The sequence below is a fragment of the Prionailurus viverrinus genome, chromosome E2 (assembly GCF_022837055.1).
Source record: "Prionailurus viverrinus isolate Anna chromosome E2, UM_Priviv_1.0, whole genome shotgun sequence".
NCBI lineage: Eukaryota > Metazoa > Chordata > Mammalia > Carnivora > Felidae > Prionailurus > Prionailurus viverrinus.
Genome location: NC_062575.1, coordinates 54407757 through 54430571, shown reverse-complemented (window position 1 = coordinate 54430571; position 22815 = coordinate 54407757). Strand labels below are relative to the sequence as shown.

The following is a 22815-nucleotide window of genomic DNA, read 5'->3' as shown; positions in this document are numbered from 1 at the left end:
GAAGCCCTAGCAGCTGCCGGAAAACCCAGAGAGGAGTCTCAAGCAGGCACCCGTTGATCTCACTCCAGCATAACCCGGCCCCTGGCTCACCTTCCCAGCCTTGGCACTCACTTCCAGCCACTCAACCCCTTGAGCCACAAGGACAACGCATTTTTGCTCATGACACGAGCTTTGCACCCTGCTACCTCCACCCGGACCACCCTTCCCCGTACATTTCTCTACCCCATAAACTCTTACCGTGCTCAGGGTCTACATCCTGCTAAATCTTCCACATCCCCGAGAACTGGGAGTTAATATTTTCACTCTCATTTTAGAGATGGGGAAGCTGAGGAAGGGGGCTAACCCCGCGCTTTCTAATTCAGCTGCTCCGAGTACGGTCCACAAGTGTAAAATACACACTGGGTGTCAAAGACTTGATATGGGAAAACTGTAAAACATCTCAGGAGCTTTTTCTACGTTGATGACATACTGAAATGATGGCTTTAAATACACTGTTACAGAAAATACAATGTGGCCAATCTCACCCATCTTTGAACTTGTTTGTTTGTTTTTTAAGAAGGCTCCACACCCAGCATGGGGCTTGAACTCACAACTGTTGAGATCAAGAGTCCAGTGCTCGGGGCCTCTGGGGAGCTTAGTCAGTTAAGAGTCTGACTCTCGGTTTCAAGCTCAGGTCATGATCTCGCAGTTTGTGGGTTCAAGCCCCATGTTGGGCTCCATGCTGACAGCGCGGAACCTGCTCGGGATTCTCTCTGTCCCTCTCTCTGTGTCCATCTCCAGCTTGAGCTCTCTCTTAAATAAATAAACTTAAAAAAAAAAAAAAAAAAGGCATGTGCTCTACTCATTAAGCCAGCTCCCCTATCTTTTAAGTGTGGGTACAAGAAAGCTTATTTTTAAATTTTTAAAAAATGTTTATTTATTTTTGAGAGAGAGGGAGACAGAGCACGAGCAGGGAGGAACAGGCATAGGGAGACACAGAATCCAAACCAGGCTCCGGGCTCCGGCTCCAGGCTCCGAGCCGTCAGCACAGGGCCCAACGCGGGGCTCAAACTCACAAACCGGGAGATCACGACCTAAGCTGAAGTCGGAACGCTTAACCGACTGAGCCACCCAGGCACCCCTGGATACGAGAAAGTTTAAAATGACGTATATGGTTCACTGATATTTCTACTGGACTATCATTGTTCTCGACCAGTGGCCTGTTGCCCATTTTTACACACCCACCAGCTAAAAATGGTTCCTAATTTTTAAAGGATTGTGAACAAAACAAAACAAGAATATGTAGCAGAAACCCTCTGACCTGCAAAGCCCGAAGTATTTATTGGCTGGCCCTTCACGGAAAAAGTTACCCAAGCTCTGCACTAGGTTTGCCCAAGAGCACTGAGATGGGTAACAGAAGCGAAAGTTTTAGGACACCTACTGTGTGCCACCCCCGGTTCCATAAAGCCCCAGGGAAGCATTAATGCCTGGATCCTCCCATTACCTGAAGGAGGAAATGAGGAAACGGAGGGTCAGGAAGGGTCAACACCAGCCCAGCCCAGAAGTGGCTGAGATTTAAGCCTGTCAGGTTAACGCCAAAGCTGGGCTCTCAGTAACGATGCCACCAGCCTGCCCCGACTCCAAGCACACAAACGAGTCTCCGGTGTCTGCATGAGTGGTTCAGTCCTGGGGCTGTGTGTCCCCCATTGTAATGCACACTCGTGTTGTATTTTAAGCATCTGAATCCTTGCCCGGCCCCGTGCCAGCTGGGAGGTGGTGTCAGAAAGCTGTGGCTCCTATCCCGGCTCGGCACCCACCAGCCGAACGAGTCCCTCTCTCTGAACGTGAACTTCCTCATCTGTAAAAGCTCTGTTATTCTGGCCCAGCACGGGGCGCCCAGCAGCATCCGCCGCCACTGTCACTGTCAATGTTTGACAGAATGGACAGAGAAAGGCTGAATCTGGTACTGAGAGCCCAGGCTCCTGGGGCCAACAGAGCTGGCGTCAGTCCCCAACCATGAAAGACTAGGAAGGCTACTGTACCACTCTACGCCTCAGTTTCCTTCCCTGTAAAACGGGGCTAGCAATCCCTATCGTGAAGGAGAATTATGAATATAAAACTTGGAGACAGACAATGGCGATAGTTACATAACGATGTGAATGTACCTAATGCCACCGAATGGTACACTTAAAAATGGTTAGAATGACGGGCCGCCTGGGTGGCTCAGTCGGTTAAGCGGCCGACTTCGGCTCAGGTCATGATCTCGCGGTCTGTGAGTTCGAGCCCCGCGTCGGGCTCTGTGCTGACAGCTCAGAGCCTGGAGCCTGTTTCAGATTCTGTGTCTCCCTCTCTCTGACCCTCCCCCATTCATGCTCTGTCTCTCTCTGTCTCAAAAATAAATAAACATTAAAAAAAAAAATTAAAAAAAAATGGTTAGAATGACAAATGTCATGGTATATACAGGCTACCACAATTAAGAAAAAAAGATCAAACTAAATTCTGTGGGGGCACCTGAGTGGCTCAGTGGGTTAAGCGTCTGACCTTTCTTTTTTTTTTTTTCAGAGAGAGGGCTCAAGTGAGCAAGGGGCAGGGAGAGAGAGAGAGAGAATCCCAGGAGGGACAGAGGGAGAGAGAAAGAGAGAGAGAGAAATGGGGGCTCACCCAATGTGGACTCAAACTCACGAACCATGAGGTCATGACCTGAGCCGAAGTCAGATGCTAAATGACTGAGCCACCCAGGTGCCCCCGTGTCTGACTCTCGATTTCGGCTCAGGTCTTGATCCGGGGTTTGTGAGATCAAGCCCCTCATCGGGCTCTGTGCTGACATCATGGAGTCTGCTTGAGATTCTCTTTCTCTCTCTCTCTCTCTCTCCCCCCTCTCTCTGCCCCTCCCCCACTTGTGCTCTCTTAAAATAACTTAAAAAAAAACCGACTAAAAATAAGACTACACTCTCAACAATAGCTAAATTATGGAAAAAGCCTAAATGTCCACCAACTGACGAATGGATAAAGAAATTGTGGTTTATATACACAATGGAGTACTACGTGGCAATGAGAAAGAAATGAAATCTGGCCCTTTGTATCAACGTGGATGGAACTGGACGGCGTTATGCTAAGTGAAATAAGTCATACAGAGAAAGACAGATTCCATATGTTTTCACTCCTATGTGGATCCTGAGAAACTTAACAGAAGACCATGGGGGAGGGGAAGGGAAAAAAAAATGGTTAGAGAGGGAGGGAGCCAAAGCATAAGAGACTCTTAAAAACTGAGAACAAACTGAGGGTTGATGGGGGGTGGGAGGGAGGGGAGGGTGGGTGATGGGCATTGAGGTGGGCACCTTTTGGGATGAGCACTGGGTGTTGTATGGAAACCGATTTGACAATAAATTTCATACTAAAAAAAAAAAAAAAAAAACCTTAAAAAATAAAATAAATAAAAATAAAGATAAGACGGTAAATAACACATTAAGTTCATCTCCCAAAGTACACGAGATAATAAAGCATAACACGAGTTATTAACCTTATAATTAATTCATCCCGCAACGTCTCCGTCTGAAGAAACAACACCCGAGATTAAATTCAATGCGATGATGTACATGAAGGGCCACACGTGTTCCTGGCCCCGTAATCAATACCCAGTCCGTGACAGTGACTAATATGAAGAAGGAGCTTAGTCTTCAGGGTCACCATCAAGGGAACCATGGCTTGCTGACCCACCAAGCACTTGCTCAGTCTCCTGTTCTGGGAGACGCACTGCACGAGCACCTGAAGTCACCTACCCTCACCAAGCACCCCTGCTATTAATCCTCTGGTCCAAACCTATCTGTCCCATGAACCGAGTGGAGCAGAGATCGGCAAACTTTTTCCGTCATGGAGCAGAAAAGAAAGATTCTTGGCTTTGTGGGTCAGCTAGCCTCTGCCTCAACCATCTCACCCCGCCACGCTATGGGCGCTAGAGGATTTGGAAACGTCTGGGCATGGCTGGGTGCCAATAAAACGTTATTTATAGGAAGAGGTCGTGGGCTGCACTTGGCCCATCCAGGCCAGTTTGCCAACCTCTGGAGTAGCGTAACTGGGAGCAGTGAATGCGGCGATCTGCATAAAGTGTTTAAGATGTGGCCTCACGCTCCCAAATCATTGGCTACTCAATTTACAGGCTACCTCGGCGTGCGCGCGCATTCACAGGTATATTCTGTCGATTCCACACGCGTCCACCAACACGGCATACCTCGCCAAGTCACCACTCTCTTGGCTTGTGCCATTAAATTAGAAGCTTTACCGAGACCAGGACCTGCCTCCTGGAACCCCAGCCCCCACAATACCTGCAATAAATGTTAACCATCGCTCTCCTTTATGGGACACACACGCCCCCCCGCATCTCAGAGCCCCGCATGTCCTCTGGATGTTCTGCCCCCATCGGCCTGTGGTTTCGGGGCCTGTCACCCGGCAGGCATTCCATAGCCGCTGAGGGACCAAACCCCCGGGCCCAGCGTGCCATCCCGGGGACTCACCTTGAGGGAAGGGATGTCCTCGGCGCGGATGACGAATTCGTCGCGCTCCCGGAAGATGCCCTCCCCGCCGCTCTCGCCCGCCTCCTCGTCCGTCTCCCCGCACACGGCTGCCGTCTCCTGCTTCTTGGCCAAGTGCAGGGGCCGGGCGTCCGGAGGCTCGGGCTCCTCGGGGGACGGGGCAGGGGGCTCCTCCGGCGCGGGGGCGGCCGGCGGGGGCGGGGGCGGGGCGGGCGGCGAGGGCAGGGGCGGCGGGGCGGGCGGCGAGCTGGGCGCGGGGGCCACCAGCGGGGGCGGCGAGGGCAAGGCCGGCGGTGGGGGTGGCGGCGGCGGTGGCTGCGGCGTCGGGGCGGGGGGCGGCGAGGGCGGGGGCTTCTCCTCCAGCAGCGGGGGCTCTGGGGGCGAGAGGGGCGTCAGGGCGGACTACAGCACCGGCACCGCGAGGCCCCCTCGGCCCTCACCGCGCAGGTCCCTCAAGGCCGCTGTCACTGTCAATCAGTATCAGCCCCCGCCCTCCTCTCCAGCGTCCCAACACAGCCAGCCCCCTTCCTGCTGTGCACCCCCACATCCCTCCTGATCAACGGGACCTGTTCTCCACCGAGCACCCTAACACCCATCTCTGCTGCAAATCCCGCTCACCTCCACTTGTTATTCTTCTGCTCTTGCCCTTCCTCCTAATCAGGGCTCCTGAGGCTGCTTACCTGTTGCCTGTCCCCTCCCCGACTTTCCTTGTTATTTTTTTTCCAGATTTTATTTTTATGTAATCTCTACACCCGAGATGGGACTGGAACCCACACCCCTGAGATCAAGAGTCTCCTGCTGCACAGACTGAGCCAGTCAGGTGCCCTTCCCCTCCTGGACTTCTATTTATTTTTTAATGATTTTTTATTTATTTTTGAGAGAGAGAGAGAGAGAGAGCGCGCGCGCGCGAGCGTGTGGGCGAGCGGGGGAGGGGCAGAGAGAGGGAGACACAGAATGCCAAGCAGGCTCCGGGCTCTGAGCTGTCAGCACAGAGCCCAATGCAGGGCCTCGAACTCATGAGCTGTGAGATCATGACCTGAGCCGAAGTTGGACGCTTAACGGACTGAGCCACCCAGGCGCCCCGCTCTGGGACTTTTAATACCCACCTCTGCCTGAGGAGGCCAAAGGAAGACTATTCCCTTAACTTCTCTCTCCAGTGTCCTAATAACCCTTCCCACCCAAACGTGGTGCTCTCTCCCCACCCCTCTTCCCAGTCTCTAAATACTCTCCCCTTCTGTCCCTTATATTGTAGCATTACTCAATGTCCGCCCCCCCCCCCCCCCCCGCCCCCACTCCCCATTAAAACCAGTCCTCTCTGGGGACACGTGGGTGGCTCAGTCAGTTAAGTATCTGACTCCTGATTTCCGCTCAGGTCAGGATCTCACAGTTCATGGGATCGAGCCTTGCACCGGGCTCTGCGCTGACATTGCAGAGCCTGCTGGATTCTCTCTCCTTCTCTCTCTTTGCCCCCACACCCTTGCTTGCCTGCACGTACACTCTAAACACATAAACATTAAAAAACAAAAAATCAGTCCTCTCTTGTCTCACCACAGACCCTTCCTCATCCTTCAACGGTCTCCAACCCCAGTCCATCTCCCCCTTGACCTCACCCCAAGTCCCTCCAAAGCTCCTTGCCCTGCCCTGACGTGGCTCCTAGTTCCCAAATGCCATTCACCAGCCCTTGCACCTCTTCTCTTGTTCCGGAACGTCCCTTCCAATGCCAACAGTTCAACTCCCCCAAAGCCCTTCTGCTAGGTCAAAGTCCCTCCAGGAGACCCCCTTCCCAGCTCCAGAGGACCTTCTGAGCCCCTGAAACCCATTTCCCACACCTCATGCCCATTTGAGTCCAGAAACACCGCTCAGTTGCCTCAAAGCCCTTGCTGGCTCTCACCTCCCATCTTCCACCTTCCGTCCCAATTCCCCAAGCATCCACTCTGCACCTCTTCCTCCTCATTTCCTGCTCAGGGGGTCTTGTCCTCCTCCCCCCCCAAGCTCTCCCTGCCCTTCCCTCAGACTGCTCTGTACTCTCAAGATCATTAATGCCCTCCACTTCCCACTGAACTCTCCAAGGGCTTTTCTAACGGCCCCCTCTACTGCCTTAAAATCCCTCCTGATGCCTAAAACTGCTTCCTCTCAAGCCGTGTCCTGAGCTATGAGGCTTCCAAGGTTCTTGAACCCCAATACTCGCTCCCATTTCAGCGAACCCTGACACTCTGTTTGTTCAGAAGCCCCCGGCATTTCTTCTCACCTCTGCCCTTCAGCCTCCCTCTCCATTTCCCACTCTTCTGCAACCCCCTAGAAGTGCTCTCCCTTCCCTAGGACACCTCTGAACCCTCAAACCCTCATGAACTGCCCCCGCTGCCTTCCTCCAAATCAACGCCTTCATTCCCTCTCCAGTGAAGCACCTTAAAATTTGCCCAAAGCCTCTCCCAGGACAGAACACCATCCAGACCCTGCCATACCCCCAGCCTTTCCCTCCTGCCCCCCCCTCCATGAGACCCAACTAGTCAATGTTCCAGTCTCTTTCAACTACCCTCCCAAGTCTCTCCCTACCCCCAGATACGTTTCTGTCCTTTGCCATACATCTCTAAATCCCAGCTCCTTCTCAGATCCCATAGCCTCACCAGTTTTAAAAGCTCTCTCAGTACCCTGTCACCCACCTGTCCCTATCACTTATAACCTGCCCCATTTCCCACATTCTCCAGTGCCCACCTTGGGGCCCCTTAGCCCACTTAGCATCTGTGGGCAAATTAGAAAATGCTACCTTTCTTACTAAAAACACCTGTTTGCCCTCGATTAACAAGTTACTTCCGTAAACAAGAGAATCTACTTCATCTACGTGAACAATGTCCCTTAAACAGTGCACAACCTGCACAACTGTACCCTGTGACCTGAACAACAGGAAAGCCCCTTCCCGCCCCCAAACCATCATCCCCGAGCTCACCGGGTGTGCCATTGCTGCTAGGGAGCCCCGGGAGTGGGGGAGGCCCTGGCACTGAAGCCTCAGTTGCCAAGGAGGGCACATCTGGGGTGGAAGTGTCCTTAGGCCCAGCGAGGGGTGGGTCATCAAGAGCGGAGATGGCTGAGGAGATGCTCTCCTGCAGGTCCCGGTTCTTGGCCACAGAGTCTTCTTCGTCCGAGGAGAAGGAGGGCAGCGTCTCCAGGTTGCGCTTCAGCTCCTCGTCCAGCCGTTTGCAGGGCGAAGGGCAGCCCAGCCCTAGCCCCTCGCTCTCGGCCGCCTCCAGTGCGCCCCCCAGCCCGAAGGCGCCGGCAGGCGGGGGGTGTGGCACAGTGGGGGCGGCAGGGGGCTGGGGCTGCAGGCCCCGGGCCGGCACAGAGGGCGGCACGCTCTTGGGGGGGCTGAGTGGGGGCGTCAGGCCGGCCTGATAGAGTGGCGGATGACGCTTGCCTGACTTGAGGAAGTCCAGGAAGGAGGCCATGAAGCCGGACTTCATCTCTGGCTGCTTTTCTTCCACCTCCTTGATCTTGGCCTCAATCTTCTCCCGAGTCAGGCTGGAGTCCAGGCTGTTGTGGTCAGCGCCGGATACAGGGTCGCCTGACGAGGCTCCCAGACCCTCACCGGCCTTGGGCACAGACAGCTTGATCTAGATATTGGGGCGATGGGGAGTCAGGACCCACGAATCTGGGGCCCCAAGTCCCCTCCCCCATCAGAAGCAGGAGCACAGGCCCCCAACCCTCACTTAAGACCCAGGTCAAATTCCCACTTTCAGCCTGTAGAACTCTAGAATTCAAGCCCACAGACCCCTTCTGATTCCAGAATAGGACTGGAGTTCCTCCCTCGATGCTCCCTGATCTTCCTTTGCTTACAGACCAGGAACCCAATCTCCAGACCCTCCACCCGCACCCCCAAGATGCAGGAATCTAGGAACCCCCGATCGCTGGTCCTTTAAGACCTAGCACCTAAGAACCTAAGCTCCAATACCCTGTACCTCCCTCCCTCCAGACCCCAAAGTGTCAATTCTCAGATCCCTCCAACAGTGGAAGCCTGGAATCCCAGCCCAGAGATGCATTTCCTCACAAGTTTCAGGAACATAAACCACAGCCCCCATCACGCCCCAGAACCTCAACCGTGGCCCCAACCCTCCGCTTTCTTGAAAACTTAAGCCATCCAGACCCCAGTCCCCCTCACCTTAAGTGGCTTCAGGGGCTCCAGCCGTGTGCCCCCTACCTCCTCGGCCTTCCTGCCCCGACCACGGCCCCGGCCCCGAGGTTTCTTGGCTCCATCAGTGGGTGTGGAGGCTGAGGCTGGCCCAGCAGTGGTGGGGACCTCCAGCGGGCGGATCCGGGGCCTACCCCGGGGCCGGGGTGGGCCATCCCGCTTGGCCTTTGTCGGCTTGCGGCCACGGCGCCTGGGGCCGTCGGGGCCTGGGTTGGGTGGACAGAAGTCGATGTCACCCAGGGGTGAAAGGGCCGGGCGGGAACGGCAGCTGGACACCAGGTCGGGCAGGCGCCGAGGGTTGAGGCGGATATCAGCGGGCACATCGGCCTTGTCCTCATCCGCCTCAAACTCGTACTCCTGGGCGTACAACTTCTTGGGCGTCTGGAAGGGCGGGTCGCGGCGCCGTAGCAGGTGGAAGGAGGACGTCTTGAGCAGCTTCTTTGGCTTGGTAGAGCAGAAGATGGGTGAGGTCAAGCCTCCCTTGGGCTCGGAGGCAGGTGGCGGCGGTGGAGGGGGAGGCGGGGGTGGCGGGGCCGCCTGGTGTGGCCCACTCTGGATCAGGCCCAGAGGCTCAGCATTGACCGTGGAGGGCAGCTCAGGCGGTTTGTTGGGGTCCAGGCCCAGGCCCGGCGTCTCAGGCCCAGCTCCAGACGCCCGGCTAGGGCAGTAGGGCCCATAGGGATCATAGGCAGGGGGGCCCGGAGGCGGCCCAGTCCCCGCCTTGGGGTCACCCTCGTCCTCAGGCGGCCCGGCCTTGCCATAGTCGTCTGCCGCCCCTCCGCCGAACATCTCCTCCATGGTGGGGAAGAAGCTGCGCTCCTCGTCTTGGAGCAAGGAGTCAGGAAAACAGATGGACGTGAGTGGCACAAAGCGGGGGGCCTTTGTGCCTTGCGGGCTGGGGCTGCGGTAGGCACCTGAGGGATCCTTGCCCTCGGTATTAGGTGGGCCTACGCCAGTGTCACCAGGCCCTGGGGGCAGTGGCTCCAGGGCCCCAAGCAACTCCTGCATAGCGCCTGGGGGCTCCAGACTCTCCTCGGGTCGCAGGCGGGGGCTGGGGGCACCAGGCTCCAGGCCGTGGCTTCGGAGGTGGGCCTCAAGCTGGAGGGGCATGGGTGGCGGAGGTGGGGGCGGCGGCGGGGGCGCCTGGGGCGCCCCATCACGGGTGGCTGGCTCAAGGAGATGAACGCCAACCTTGGGGGCACTGGGAGAGGGGCTGGGGGCGTGGCTAAGGACAGAAGGGAGCAGTTGTGGTGGGGGAGGCGGAGGCAGCACCAGTGGGAGGTCAGGGCCCCCGGCCTCCAGGAGGAGGCCGTGGGGTGTGGGCTGGGCAGGCTGAGCCGTGGGAGGTGGGGGCGGCGGGCTCTTTTGGAGAAAGGCCCCCAGCTCCTTGGCACCTGCCCCATAGTGGACCACTGAGGTGGCCAGCCCCTCGGGTGTCTCGCCACCTCGTTCCGGCCCTTTCTTCTTCTCCTTCAGCCTCCCCAGGCCCAGCTCCAGGGCTGCTGTGGCACCCTCGTCGAGGCTGGCACTCGTCCGGATGACACTCTGCAGGTGATACCTCTGGGGGTCTTCCTTGGCCAGCTCGTAGGGTGTGCCTGGTGGACCCCCGGCCCCACCACTACCCCCAAGTCCCTTGGAGGCATCCGCTGCCCCATCTTCACCCACCAAGCCGTCTGCCCCTGAGGTCCGCGGGGGGCTGGGTGCCTGTAGGAGATGCTGGATGAGGAATTCCTCATCTTCCGTGCGCTCGGCAGGAGGCCCGCCGGGGCCAGCCAGCAGCTCCGAGCCATCCCCTTTGCCTTTGTAGCCACCTGCTCCGGCTGCATAGCTGCCGGCTCCCGGAGGCGCCAGGAAAGGGGCCGAGGCCAAGACGGAACTCAGGTATTTGCCAGGGGCTCCCGGAGAGCCGACTCCAGGCGGGCGGCCGGGGGCAGGCGGCGACTGCAGTGGGCGGATGATGTGAGAAGGGCTGGCCTCGCCGCCACCCCCCAGGGAGCTGGGCCCCCAGCCACCTCCGTGACCCGAGAGCGCCGGGGAATGGCCAGTACTGTAGCTGAGCGAGGGGCTGGCTGTGGGCAGCCCCTGGGAATGGGCAGCTGGCCCGGGGTATGGCTCACCCTGAACCCCATACAGCTGCCCCTGCAGCTGATCCGGGGAGTAGCTCTGACACGTGGCTAGGCCAGGAGGCGGGGGGCCACTGGGGGGCTGTGGGGGCCCCCCTGAGTAGCTAGGGCCTTTGCTCAAGTCCTGTGCTTGACCCCCTCCAAACCCTTGCCCGTAGGCCTGGGGTCCTAGAAGCCCTTGGGGCTGTCCAGGGGAATAGGCTTGGCCCCCGGCCCCGCCAGCCCCAGAGGCCTTCCCAGTAGCATAGGCTGCTGCTGGCCCACCCAGACTCTGGCATTTGGGTGTGGCGGTTGAACGGGGCGGGGGGGGCCTGTTGGCAGCACCCGCAGCTGCTCCATAACCGCCTTTGCCTGTCTTGTAACCGGGCGACTGAATGATGGGGCGGTAACCTCCACCGCCACCCGCAGCCCCACCTCCTCCAGCCGCCTCTGGGCCTGCAGCCCGGCCCGATGCTCCAGCCGTGGCTCCGCTGGGCCCAGCCTTGCTAGGCTCGCCAGCACCAGGGGAGGGCTCCCCGCCGCCCAGGGGGCTACAGGCCAGGTTAGCCCTGTGGCCCATGGAGGAGTAGCTGCCTCCACAGCTCAGGTAATGCTGGAGGGCGTGGGCTGGTGGCGGGGGCGGCGGGGGCTGTGCACTTGCCGGCCGCTGGTAGTGCTTGATGACGGTGTCCTGGCGGGGCAGGGCCCGCTCGGGTGGCGGGGGGCCCGGGGCAGCACCCGAGAAGTTGTAGAGCTGTGGGGAAGATTGCTCGGCGGCAGCAGCAGCAGCGGAAGAGGAAGCCAGCAGGTTGAACTGAGTCGGGAGGTGGCGGGGGGGTGGGGGTGGGTCAGGAGGGCCAGGGCGGTAAGGAGGGGTCTGGGCCGGGCCGAGACCAGCAGGCCCCAGGACACCGCCCCCTGCCAGGCGCTCGAAGCCCAGCGAGGATGGCACCGTGGGTGCTTGTGAGGGCTTTAGGTGCAACACATCATGAGGGGACAGGAGCCCGTTAGCTGGGGGACTGAATGGGGGATCTTGAAGGCTGAGGGACGAGGGCACTGGAAAGGGGCGGCTGCCGAAGGAAGCCGGGTGCTGGTAGGCCGACAGGGCAGAGGAGGATGGAAAGGTGCTGGAACCCGGCAGGGCGCCCGAAATGAAGAGCTCCGTGGGGCCTGGCGTGTGCATGGCTAGGGATGACGGAGAAGACCACAGGTCAGGGTGGACCACATGCCAGCCCCACCCTGGCCCTCCTGGGTCGGCGCTGGGCTTACCTGTTTGCCAGGAAGGACTGCGGAACTGGGAGAGGAGAGAGGAGGCAGAGGGGCCAGGCTGGGGGCCCCGGGACTCCAGGGCCGAGATGAGGTTCATGACGGAGGCGTCGGGCCCTGCTGAGCCCGCGTGGTGGAGGCCAGTGTCGAAGAGTCCAGAGAGGCCTGGCCAAGGACAAGGGGGTTAGAGTCAGCAAAGTGGGGTATAAGGCCAAGTTGAAAGGGAAAAGGAAGAGGCCAAAAGCAAGTCAGGTCAGGGAAAAGGGTTGGAAAATGTAAAGAGATAGATTCCAAGGGGATAAAGCGGACACAGCCAAGCTGAGGAGACAGGGCAGAGGATAACAAAGGGGAAAAAGGAAAGCAATAAGCAGGATGGAGTGTAGTCCAATCGTAAGGGCAGGGAGCCCAGGAGAGGAAAGGTAAACAAAAGAGTAGAAAAACCCAGAATCAAAGGAAGTTGGGCACAACAGGACAGAGTTCTTGGTGGAAGGGGGAGGGAGACACAAAAGGATTTGGGCAATTCTAGCAAGGAAGGGGAAAAGATGGGATGACTGGAGCCACTTAGTAGGAAGAGGGCAGGTCTAAAGGGATTGAGTTCAAGTGGGAGGATCCAGAAAAAAACAAAAACCAAAAAAAAATAAGGAGGAGACAAGGGAAGGAGCCAACCAGGAAAGTTAAGGATCAAATTGGATAATGTAATCTACTTGCAGGTCCACCCAGGAAGAAGGAAACCAATCAGAATCATTAGAGGTAGGACTACAGGGAAAAGAATAAGGTGGTGGGCAGACCCAAGGAAAAAAAGGGAGGTCCAAAGACTTAGAGCCAATCAGAAAGAAAAGGAATCAGGAAGAACGAATTCAGAGCGCCAAGGAGCCAAGAGGATGGGCAAACCTAGAGGGAAAGGATTGGGGTGGGATAGACAGGAGGAAAAGCCTGGAAGAGAAGGTGGGATTTGGGGGCTGAGGGGACGGGGCCAATTGGAGCGAAAGAGGCGGGGCCAGAGACAAGGGTGGACGAATCCAGCGTGAAATTGAGCAGGGACCAGCAGCCTCAGAGGCAACCAATCAGAGGAGAGGCAGCAAGGGGCGGGCCAGGACGCAGGGCACGGCCAATTAGGAGGGGTGGAACTTTCAGCAGCCAACCAGCTGCCTGGGAGGGAGGGCCAGCCCAGGCGGGGCGGGACGGGGGCCGTACCTGCTGGGTGGTGGTTGGTGGCATAGCTTTGCAGTGGGTGGGGGGCCGCGTAGGCCTGGCGGTGTAAGATGTCGGTCTCGGGGTGCGAGGTCCTGGAGCTGCCATAGACCAAGCTGGGGGGAAGGGAGAGATGTTAGGGTGTCCTCTGCAGCTACCCTAGGAGAATGGAACTCAGCAAATCCCCCGGGGTGTGGGGGGAATCTTACAGCTGACTGGGGGTTATCCCTAAGGAACCTTGGGCCCTAAAGGAAAGAAGACCAAGGGAACCGGGGTACCCAATGAAAAGAGCCATGAAACATTCCCCACTCAAGCCCCAATAAATAGAGCCCAGATAGTCTCACGTTTACAAACAGACATGCACAACGACGAGGCAAACAGAAGAGGGTGAAGAGTCAGAGGGAAGTGCCCCAAGTTGAAAATTCAAAAGGCATGGACTTCCTACCGAGCCCACTATCCCCTGGACGACACAAGGCCCCGGGGCCCACCTGAGGGGTGCACACGGACGCCCACTCTAATGCAGACACGTGGGAACACATGACCCTGAACCTCATATAGGGTCCCGAGTCAGGAGCAGGAGGTAGATTGTTCCCCAAAAGGCTGGGATGGGGGGTGGGGAGGGGATAGGACTAGGGGAAAGTACCAGGTACAAGTGTGAACATGAACAACGTCCATCCCGCAGGGTTGAGGTTCAAATGCATGGGCCCTTGCAAAGCCAGGTGTGTGTGCAAACGACTATCCAGCTCACCCGTGGGGAAGGAAATATACAGAGCGAGAAGTCCCAAATGGAAAATCCTAACACATGTGGGGTCATGCCCAGCCATGCTGGGAAACCCAGGAGGTGGGGGGGTTGGGGACAGGTGAAGAGTGAAGGCAGGACATAAACAGCAGGAAGGGGGCTGATTCGCAGGTGAGCAGGGTGCCAACTAAGCACCAACAGGGCCCACGCTCACGCACACAACCACACACCAGGGAAATATCTGAATCTTCCCATCCAACGGCCCCAATTCACGGCTGGGACTCAAGAGGTCAAATACTCCGCTCCTCGCCATCCACTAGGATTCTCTGCCTTTGGGGGTGGGGGAGCCCAAGGGGGCGTGTCTCAGATTCCAGGACCCCCCCCCCTCGCGCACACACAGAACCCCAGCTTGGGAAGGGGGCGGGGCCCCATGCCCACTCTGCGCGCGGAATTTCGGGGGGGGGGGCCCGAGTGGCGCGGCCTCGCGCAGTCCCGGAACAATAGGACGGGAGGGGGGGCTCCCCCCAGGTCTGCGTTCTAATTCTCCTTTCCATCCCACCTATGCAAGAGCAGAGCCCGGGATGCAGGGAGGAGGGATCAGCAAGCCGGGAATCCAAGGATGGGGGGAAATCCAGGCCTTGCTTCGCCAGTCCCTCCCACCTTCCCAGGGCCTTTCCGTCCGAAATTGTTTTGCACCCCCATTTTCCCGCTGCATCTCTCCCTTTGCATGCCGGAGCTGGCTTTGGCGGAGTTTGCAATTTGCAAACTGGGGCGGCGGCGTTGTTGCAAACCGAGGAAGGCCGCTCCCTTGCAAGCCGGAGGGGAGTTTGCGATGCACGCTTCGCCAGGCGGGCCAGGCCCGGCCGGGCTGGGCCCCCACCCCTTGGCCCCTTCCTCCAGGCCACCCTCAGCTCCTTACCTAGCTTTCGCTGACCTCTCGTAACTCCATCCCGCCCCGGCGCCGAGCGGGTCCCCGAAGCCGGCGCTGGGGTAGTTCCTGTCCATGAATTGGCCGCGGTGGAAATTGGGGGGAGGGGGAGGGAGGGAGGGAGGGAGGGGGCGCGCGCGCGCTCTCCTCCGCCGCCGCTCCCTCCGCTGCTGCTTTTTTTTTTTCCCCTCTCTCTCTCTCTCTCTCTCTTTTTTTCTTTGCAGCCGCCGAAGGCCCGGGAAGGCCCCGGGCTGGGGAGGGAGGGGGCAGGGGCGGAGGGGCGGGCAAGGGAGGGGGTGCAGCCGCCGAGCCAAGGAGGGGGGAAGGGGGGTTCCCCCTGGAGGGAAAGGGGGGGTAGGAGGGACCCCGCTGTCTCCGCCTTTGCCCCGGCGCTTGCAAGAGAGAAGGGAGGGAGCGCGCTCAGGAGGGGGCGTCCCGGGCGGCCCCGGGGTGGGTGCGGGCGCTGGGTGCTCGCTCTCTCGCCGCCGCCGCCGCCGCCTCCTCCTCCTCTGCGCTCACGGTGCAGCCATCTTTGCACAAGGCGGCTGGGGGAGGGGGGAGGGGAAGGGGGGGCGGGCGGCGGGGTGTCTGGCTGCGCTCCGCTTCCTCCCACAATCCCGTGCAAATGCAAAAAAAAAAAAAAAAAAAAAAGAGAGAGAGAGAGCGAGAGAGAGAGAAAGATACAGAGCGCTAGCACGGCCTGGGGGTGTAGGGCGCAGCGTTTGTACAGAAAGCCAACTCCGCCGTGCGCAGACGCACCCGGGAATGCAATTCAGTTTGATTTTTATTTTTTATTTTTTGCGTTCACTTTTTGTCTCTTTTACAAAAGCATTGTAATTTACGAGAGAAGCACAACTCCAGTCTCCCGGTGCAATGCGAGCCTGACCCCAAAGAGCACACTTGCAAATATGCCCCCCACCCTTTCCCTGGATTGCAGAGCGCCCGTGTGCGTGCAAGGAGAGCACACGAAAACATGCGCGTGTGTGTGGTCCGTAGCACTGGAGGGCGATGGCCTTGTCACACCTGCTCACTCACGCGAGTCGGTACACCGGGCCCACGCGCCGGGGTCCGAGTTTCCACGCAAGCCTACCCCCGGGGGGCGGGGCTGCCGGGTACCCCCACCGTCAGGAGAGCGTGGGGGCCCGCGAGTAACCCGGGACGAGGGAACACGTTGGCCGGGGATACGCGTGTATCCGTACTTGGCGGAAACACGTGTGCCAGGGTAGGCCTCGGGCCGGACGACCACTACTCCCACCACTCCTCAAGCTCAGCTACGTGGTTTAAGAGGCCTGGGGGCTCTGGAATCCGCTGTGAATCTGGGGAACACCAGCTCTGAAACAGCTCTTCAGCGAGGCCTCCTGAGGCTGCATGAGGAGGGGCACAATGGAGAGTCAAAGACCCGGCTGTTTTTCCCCCCTCAACTAAGACCACTCCGACCCGCCCGCGGGCGTCTCAGCCAATCGCGGACCCTCTGGGTACAAGACCCACCCTCCTGTAAGGCTCCACACCGACAACGCTGGGCCACGCCCCCAGACAATTGCATAGGACCCCGCCCCCGCGCTCCAAGCCTCGCCCCGGATAATAAGCTCAAAATTCCAAGTCCCGCCCCTGAGCCCACGCCCCTCCTCTCGCAGCATCCTCCCCTCTGAGCCCCACCCCCGGGTAGAAGCCCAGCCCAGTACCTGGTGTAAGGGGGCGGAGGTGCGTCGTGCACCCCAGAGGCCGCCAGCGCCTGCTCGTAGGTGGGGAGACCTGGGGGTGGCGGTGGAGGCAGGGGCGTCGGGGGGCCTACATTGCCCAGGGGACTCAGGGGGTTAATGAGCTCAGCCCTGGGGACAGAAAGTACACTGTTAGCAGGAGAGACCTACAGGATAGAGAGATTTGGGAGGAGGAGGGAAGACCTAGGGACACAGAGACTCTGAGGGTGGAAGGGAGAAAGACCAGAGGAAATGAGGGTCACCTTGAACCTGACCCGCCACACAAGAGCACCTCAGAATGAGAGGCGGACGAACACAGGCAGACAGGCATCAACTGCTGAGACATACTCATTCACAGACATACATGTGTTCCAGACACAGGGAGAGTCATGGAGAAAAAAAAAACAGCCCTGCAGAGAGGTAGGCAGACACACACTGATACAGACATAACACAGAGATACACCCAGTCACAAATCTCCCAGTGCCCCTCTTATAATAAACTCTTCCTAAAAACCCCCAGACCCACTATACTTCCAAGACTGACACTCAAGCACCTTTTTAGACCCTGCCACTGAGAAACACATGCCTAGACAACTCATAAGGCACACACAAACATGTGTGACAGCCTGTCACCACGGAAACTGACATGCTGCAGACACCCAGAGACCTTACCGCTAACAGCCTCGCCAGACACGATACACACAGAGTGATAGTCACACATAAATACGGTACCATGAAGACACGCAGCAGATACTGAATGAGCTCCTACTGTGTGCCAGCTACTGAGGATATTGTCAGACAGACAGACAGACACGCAACTGGACATACGCAAGCTCACAGACTGACTTTCCATGTGATAGTCTTCTCAGACCTTTCCTCTGGTGCCCACCTGCCCCAATCCTTGACCCGTCTCCTCCTTCCTCTCCTCCCCCTGCTTTCCAGCCCTCAAACCCCTTCTCTCTGAATCCCCCTTACTCTTGGGGACAGGGCTGCTGGCCTCTACCCCGTCGTCGGCAGTGCAGATACCAAAAGGCTCCCAAGCTGGCCAGGACAATGAGCAGGATGCCCGATGTCAGCCCCACTGCCAGGCCTGCTACATCCACACGTCCACGCCCTGCAGTGGGGAAGGGGGGGGGGTGGCACCATGTCAGGGGCTGTCACCCACCTCAACAACCCAATGCCTTCCCACAGAGGGAGGAGTACAGGCCAAGAAGCAAAGCAGAACTGGGGCCACTTCCTAGGTATGTGACTCCAGGCAACGGAACGTACTCATTTCTATAAGCCTCCATCTGCTGCCCTGTAAAATGGGAATACTTCCTCCCCCACAGGCTGTGAAATTCATTGAGATCAAACACATAAAGGGTCTACGATAACTTCATCCAGGACTAGAAAATATGGCAGCTGTATCCCCGTGGTGACAGAGGCCCCTCCCTGGACACAGTGTGGCTTGAGTCCCTCCTAAACAAAATCCATCTGGGTAGGGAGCTCAGCTGCCCCCACACTGACCATTGCCCGATTTAGCAAATAATAATGTATGATACCCTATTAAATACTAATTTTAGATATACAATGAATAATTTTTTTTTAGTATAACTATGTCCCATGTAATATTTAGGACACTAGGGGTGCCTGGGTGGCTCGGTCACTTAAACATCTGACTCTTGACTTAGGGTCAGGTCATGATCTCACAGTTCGTCAGTTCAAGTCCCAAATCTGGCTCCACGCTGACAGAGTGTAGCCTGCTTGAAATTCTCTCTCTCTTCTCTCTGCCTACCCCCCCCACACCCCACACTCGCTCTCTCTCTCAAAATAAATAAATAAACTAAAAATTGTTTTTAAAAAGGGGCGTCTGGGTGGCTCAGTCGTTTGAGCATTTGATTTTGGCTCGGTTCATGATCTCATGGTTTATGGGTTCAAGCCCTATGTCAGGCTCTGTGCTAACAGCTCAGACCCTGGAGCCTGCTTCGGATTCTGTGTCTCCCTCTCTCTCTGCCCCTCCCCTGCTCACGTTCTGTCTCTCTTTCTCTCAAAAATAAAAACATTTAGGGGTGCCTGGGTGGCGCAGTCGGTTAAGCGTCCGACTTCAGCCAGGTCACGATCTCGCGGTCCGTGAGTTCGAGCCCCGCGTCGGGCTCTGGGCTGATGGCTCGGAGCCTGGAGCCTGTTTCCGATTCTGTGTCTCCCTCTCTCTCTGCCCCTCCCCCGTTCATGCTCTGTCTCTCTCTGTCCCAAAAATAAATAAAAAGCGTTGAAAAAAAAATTTAAAAAAAAAAAAAAATAAAAACATTTAGGGGCGCCTGGGTGGTGCAGTCGGTTAAGCGTCCGACTTCAGCCAGGTCACGATCTCCCGGTCCGGGAGTTCGAGCCCTGCGTCAGGCTCTGGGCTGATGGCTCAGAGCCTGGAGCCTGTTTCTGATTCTGTGTCTCCCTCTCTCTCTGCCCCTCCCCCGTTCATGCTCTGTCTCTCTCTGTCCCAAAAATAAATAAACGTTGAAAAAAATATATAAAAAAAAATTAATTAATTAAAAAAAATAAAAACATTAAAAAAATTTTTAATAAAAAATTTTAAAAAGAACATACTTAGACTAAAAAATTTATTCATGAGCATTTTTTAATGTTTATTTATTTATTTTGAGAGAGAGAGAAAGCATGAACAGGGGAGGGGTAGAGAGAGAGGGACAGAGAGAATCCCAAGCAGGCTCGGAACTGTCAGGGCAGAGCCCGACACGGGACTTGATCGCACAAACTGTGAGATCATGACCTTAGCTGAAATCAAGAGTCCAGGTGGATGTCTTAACCCCTTAACCGACTGAGCAACCCAGGCATCCCTATTCTTGTGTGTTTAAAATTCAAATTTAACTGATGGGGGTGGGGGTGTCCTGTGTTTTATCTAACAACACTTCCCCTCTGGGACACAGTCCCTTTACCAACCAGGCCACTGAGGGACGAGACCTCAACTCTGAAGGAAGAGGAGAATCCACAGGAAGGCTTCTGAATTTACCGGGCTATGAAAAATCCATTTATCAATGGGGGAATTTAGGGACCTCCCCCCAGCAACAGATCATTGGGTGTCTAGAACTCGGGGGGACCCTTTGCTAGGACCCTAGGCCTTTAGCAATCCAAGGCCATGCTTCTGAGGAGAAACAGGCACACAGGGAGAACTCCAAAGGTCTGTGAGGCCCTCCTCTGTCTTGCTGCTGGGGAGACTTCCTGTAGCACTGGGTGGGGAGCTTTCCTCAAACAGTGAATCCCTGGTGGCTTTTAGCCCCCTTAACGAAGAGCTGCGCCCAGAAGGCAGGCCCTCCAGATTCTGATATGTTTCAGGTGGATTCAAGAAGCCACTGGGCCTCACTAGGCCAGCAGCGAGGTAGTTACCTCCCCTAGCAACCAGGCTCCAGTGTGAGGACTCCAGCAGACCCAGGGCTTGTTGCTAAGGGGCATCCACCCTAGCAACCAGGCCACGGGGAGGGGTGGGGCATCTGGTACCAGGACGGGGTTCCTCCCTGGGCAGTGGGCCTTGGGTCCTGAGCCTGGCTAGGTGTGGTTGCTAGGGAGGCCTCCTTAGTAACCAGGCCAAGGCTGGGATGGGCCCGTGGGGGAGGGGAAGCCAGCCAGGTAGTGAGTGCTGCAGGCTTCCTTGGTCCGGCCTGGCCCGGCCTCGTTGCTAAGGAGCAGTCCCCCCTTAGCAACAAGACTGCAGCCATGGTGGGGCCTTAGAACTCACAGGAAGGGTTGGGGGTGGGCGGACTGGGCAGGTGAGGATGCATAGGCTTCCAATGCCCGGCCTGCCTTGGCCAGGCCCTGTTGCTAGGGAGCAGTCCCCCTGGCAACCAAGCTGCAAAAGGGGCCGGGGCTCTGCACTCCAAAGAGGTTAGCACCTCTGAGCCTGAAGCCCGACAGGCCCCTGGGCTGTCACCCCTCTCTCCACCCGCACTTCCTCCTTCCTAAGGACAGGAGGCCTCCTCCAGATAAGTGTGGCAGGGGCTCTAGTCTCAAAGGAGGGGACTCTTTTGATAACTACCTCCAGGAACTCAGGGAGCATGGAATTTGCAGGAGGCACATTTGGGGCAGGGGGTGTGGGTTTGGACCTCCACGGGAAGGGGGCTGCCTTAGCTGCACAGAACAAGAGGGGTCCCCCCCACACCCCCACTCACCTCCTTTGCCATTGTAGATGTAGCTCTCCCAAAAGCGCTCCTTGAAGGGGTAAGAATAGAGCAGGTGGAAAGACAGCATATCAGCTGGGAGAGTCCATCCCCCCAACCTGCCCGCGCCCCGACTTCTGAGACCCAGAGTAGAGGGAGTTGGGGGCCAGGACATCCCAGGGCCTGGGGAGAGGGGCTCTCACCGTCAGAGTGTTGTCCTCAAAATACTCCCGTGCCTCCTCCCAGGAACACCGCTCCTCACGACACTCCCGTTCCAGGTTCCCTGGTGTGAGGAGCTCCAGGTCCCAGTGATTGGCTCGTGGAATCCGGCTACGGCTTCTTAGAAAGCTCTGGGCTTCTGGGAAGTCCAGGAAGACTTCTGCACCCAAAGAACATGAAACATAGAGAAATGGGGGGCTCCCGGGACTGGGGACATGGAAGAATCTCAACCTCAGGGGATGGGGAGCTATGGAGTGCTCAGGGAGGAGGGGACTGGAGGCAAGGGTTCCTGAGTCAGGGGAAGGTGGAGTCTGCGCCTGGACACGGGCTCTTCCCCCAGACACTCACCTGGGTCTTGGTCCCCACTGGGTGAGGTGTCCAAGCAGGTGGTCAATCCCAGGTACAGAAGCAGCAGAGAGGGGGAGCCCCTCATATTTTATGAACACCTGAAACGGGGCGTGGTGGAGACATCAGGTGCCTCAGCCCCTGGGGAATGGGGCCAGGTCACCCTGACTGGACTCTATGGTCCACAAATTGTAATGATTTGTAATAATAATAGCAGACACTTACCTAGGCTGTATCCTGGGCCAGGTAGTTCAAGGTAGTTGACCTATATCAACTCCATTTAGTTTTCACAGAAGTGCTGTTCTTATCCCCGTTTTACAGATGAGGAAACTGAGGCACGGAGAGATAAAAGAATTGCCCAAGGTCGTGCGATTTGCAAGATTCAGAAGCAGGATTTGAGTGAAAGCTGTGTGCGCCTCCAGAGACTGGGGCAGGGAGCTTATCTTTTTCTCTACCGGGTCTGCAGCGCCCAGCATGAATTTTGGCACATAGTAGGTGCTCTTAAACATGTCTGTTGGTGATCAAGATTCCTTTCTTCCAGGTAGTTTCCACCTATACTTGCCTCTCCCTGTGCTCATTACCACATCCACCCACAGAGATCAAAGATTACAGGAGAGACCAGAACAGGAGAGGCAAAGAGTATATTCTTGGGTCCAGGGGGGCAAAGGGAGTGGGGGTCCTGGACCCCTGGGACTGGGGGACCCAAGCTTCTGAGTCCCAGAGGGGCAGAGAACTGAGGGACCAGGGTCTCCAAGCCAGGCTCTGCCTCCAGGGGACATTCACTTACCTGCCCAGACCTGTGAGCGACTGTCCCCTCTTCTTTAATTGGGGCTTCCTGGGCCAGGCCAGCTAAGGCCAGCTGTGAATGGGGGATAGGGGAGAGGGGAGGGGAGCGAAAGGAGGGGTGCCCCTCTCCCTGTAATCAGACGGATCCCGGTTTCTGGCAGAGGGGCGGGGTTTGTGATTACCTGTCCTGGGCGGGACTCAGGTAAGGGACAAAGTATTTAAAGGGACCTTGGGATGAAGGGCCTAAGGTCCAGAGCCTTGTAGGGACGCCAGGGTTCCCGACACCGACACCGTGGAGGCACTTAGGGGATTGGATATGCACCTCCTCCCTTGTTTGTCCCCTGGGATGGAAGCTTGCCTGGGTGAGCTAGGGAAATAAATGTCTAGGTGTCCAGATGCCTAGATGTCTAGAAATTGGTGGGAAATGTATGCCTTGGTCCCTGGGGGTAGGTGGTCGATGCTGTAGTAAATTCCCGTTTTCTGAGGTGATCTGAAGGACTTTGACTTCCGATTTCTCACTTGCTCTCCTTATAAATTGGAGACAGGGGAGTTGTCCCTTCTCAATTGTCTCTCAACACGCAGCAAGAAAAGTGGCTAATATACTTGGGGAAGTGAGCTTCCCGATCTGTAGAGGAAGTGGTTAATCCTTCAATTCAGACTTGCAGAGACGCAAAGCCTGGACATAAGCAGTAAATCGTCCGCCCTGGGAAAT

General features: G+C 57.1%; 2 protein-coding genes across 2 annotated transcripts in view; both read right to left on the bottom strand.

Annotated features, from left to right (window-relative positions):
* Positions 1-15454, bottom strand: part of PRR12 (proline rich 12) — a 28115-nt gene extending 12661 nt beyond the window's left edge. The window contains exons 1-6 of the mRNA XM_047835571.1: positions 14906-15454; positions 13251-13363; positions 12060-12221; positions 8659-11975; positions 7453-8113; positions 4491-4882 (exon numbers count right to left, since the gene is read on the bottom strand). Coding sequence (XP_047691527.1) covers positions 4491-4882; positions 7453-8113; positions 8659-11975; positions 12060-12221; positions 13251-13363; positions 14906-14991 — 4731 coding nt within the window. The 5' untranslated portion in view covers positions 14992-15454. The remainder of the gene's footprint in view (positions 1-4490; positions 4883-7452; positions 8114-8658; positions 11976-12059; positions 12222-13250; positions 13364-14905) is intronic.
* A 236-nt stretch (positions 15455-15690) lies between these two features.
* PRRG2 (proline rich and Gla domain 2) lies at positions 15691-22733 on the bottom strand. Its single transcript, XM_047836392.1, has 8 exons — positions 22105-22733; positions 21543-21647; positions 21321-21418; positions 20957-21132; positions 20766-20805; positions 17587-17725; positions 16597-16743; positions 15691-16278 (listed from the first exon to the last, which is right to left on the bottom strand). The coding sequence occupies exons 3-8, from the start codon at positions 21403-21405 to the stop codon at positions 16260-16262; spliced, it is 606 nt and encodes a 201-aa protein (XP_047692348.1). The 5' UTR covers positions 21406-21418; positions 21543-21647; positions 22105-22733; the 3' UTR covers positions 15691-16259.
* Positions 22734-22815: the final 82 nt, after the last annotated feature.

Excerpts from the sequence above, each read along its gene's own strand:
- PRRG2 (XM_047836392.1), bottom strand. The coding sequence starts at position 21,405 with ATGAGGGGCTCCCCCTCTCTGCTGCTTCTGTACCTGGGATTGACCACC. Across the intron at positions 21,133-21,320 it reads CAGTGGGGACCAAGACCCAG|AAGTCTTCCTGGACTTCCCA; the intron begins GTGAGTGTCTGG and ends CTTTGGGTGCAG. Across the intron at positions 20,806-20,956 it reads TTGAGGACAACACTCTGACG|GAGCGCTTTTGGGAGAGCTA; the intron begins GTGAGAGCCCCT and ends TACCCCTTCAAG.